Below are 1,695 nucleotides of genomic sequence, written 5' to 3' on the forward strand. Positions count from 1 at the left end.
GGGGTCTCTGGGTTTATTTTGGGGTCCTGGGTCATTTTGGGGTCCCGGGTTTATTTTTGGGGTCCTGGGTCATTTTGGGGGTCCCGGGTTTATTTTGGGGTCCCGGGTTATTTTGGGGTCCCGGGTTATTTTGGGGTCCCTGGTTATTTTGGGGGTCCCGGGTTTTTGGGGGGTCCCGGGTTTATTTTGGGGTCCCGGATCATTTTGGGGTCTCTCATAAATATTCTCGTGTTTGCATTAAGTTACACGGGGGGGAGGGGCGCGGTCTCCCCTGAGTGACAGCTGTCAATCAATCACCCGCGGGGCCCGGGCGGCGCGGGGCGCTCAGGCGGGGGGGATGATTGACGGCTGTCAATCACCTGCCGGCGCGTGCAACGTGCCGGGGGGAGGGGAGGGGGGCAGGCGGCTCCTGAGGCTGGTGATTGACAGCTGTCAGTGCGGCGGATTGACAGCCGACAGTCCTGGCCAGCGGGGATGTCCGTGGTGATTGACAGCTGCTGGTGATGATTGACAGCTGCTGGTGATGATGATTGACAGCTGGCGCTGATAACTGACAGCTGCTGGGGATGATTGACAGCTGCTGATGATGATTGACAGCTGATGGTGATGACGGACAGCTGCTGGGGATGATGATTGACAGCTGCTGGTGATGATGATTGACAGCTGCTGGTGATGATGATTGACAGCTGGCGCTGATAACTGACAGCTGCTGGGGATGATTGACAGCTGCTGATGATGATTGACAGCTGCTGCTGATGATTGACAGCTGCTGGTGATGATGATTGACAGCTGGCGCTGATGATTGGCATCTGGTGATGATGACTGACAGCTGTCCCGGCTGACTGACAGTTATTGATGATGATTGACAGCTGCTGGCTGTGAGTGGTGGCTTAGGGCAATGATTGACACCTGTCCCTTGTGGTGATTGACAGCTGCCTCTGACGGTGATTGACAGTTTTCCCTGGCCATGATTGACAGCCGCTGGCTGTGATTGACAGCTGCCTCTGACGGTGATTGACAGTTTTCCCTGGCCATGATTGACAGCCGCTGGCTGTGATTGACAGCTGCCTGTGCTGATTGGCAGCTGCAGGCAATGATTGACAGCTATCTCCGTTGATTGACAGCTGTCTCTGACAGTGATTGACAGCTGTCCCGGTGACTGACACCTCAACGTGGGCAGATATCTCTGGCAGTGATTGACAGCTGTCCTGGTGATTGACAGCTGTCCCTGTGGTGATGACTGACAGCTGTCCCGTTGATGATTGACAGCTGTCCCGGTGATTGACAGCTCTCCCTGCGATGATGACTGACAGCTGTCCCCTTGATGACTGACAGCTGTCGCGGTGATGATGATTGATGGCTCAGCGCGGGCAGGTGTCTCTGGCGGTGATTGACAGCTGTCCCGGTGATTGACAGCTGTCCCGATGACTGACAGCTGTCCCGGTGATTGACAGCTGTCCCGTTGATGACTGACGGCTCAGCGCGGGCAGGTGTCTGTGGCGGGGATTGACAGCTGTCCCGATGATGATTGACAGCTGTGGCGGTGATGATTGACAGCTGTCCCTATGATGATTGACAGCTCAGCGCGGGCAGGTGTCTCTAGCGGTGACTGACAGCTGTCCCGATGATTGACAGCTGTCCCGGTGATTGATTGACAGCTGTCCCGGTGATGATGATTGGCAGCTCAGCGCGGGC

At 56.2% G+C, this 1,695-nt stretch overlaps 1 protein-coding gene across 1 annotated transcript; it reads right to left on the reverse strand.

Annotated features, from left to right (window-relative positions):
- Positions 1-169: 169 nt before the first annotated feature.
- LOC121331631 lies at positions 170-1,469 on the reverse strand (the record flags this gene model as incomplete). The annotated part of the gene is made up of 3 exons (XM_041396233.1): positions 170-520; positions 670-955; positions 1,022-1,469. Coding segments are annotated over 3 exons (961 nt in total), but the record flags the coding sequence as incomplete, so codon positions are not given.
- Positions 1,470-1,695: the final 226 nt, after the last annotated feature.

This window comes from Onychostruthus taczanowskii, unplaced genomic scaffold (assembly GCF_017590055.1).
Source record: "Onychostruthus taczanowskii isolate IOZ18803 unplaced genomic scaffold, ASM1759005v1 scaffold1269, whole genome shotgun sequence".
NCBI classification, from domain to species: domain Eukaryota; kingdom Metazoa; phylum Chordata; class Aves; order Passeriformes; family Passeridae; genus Onychostruthus; species Onychostruthus taczanowskii.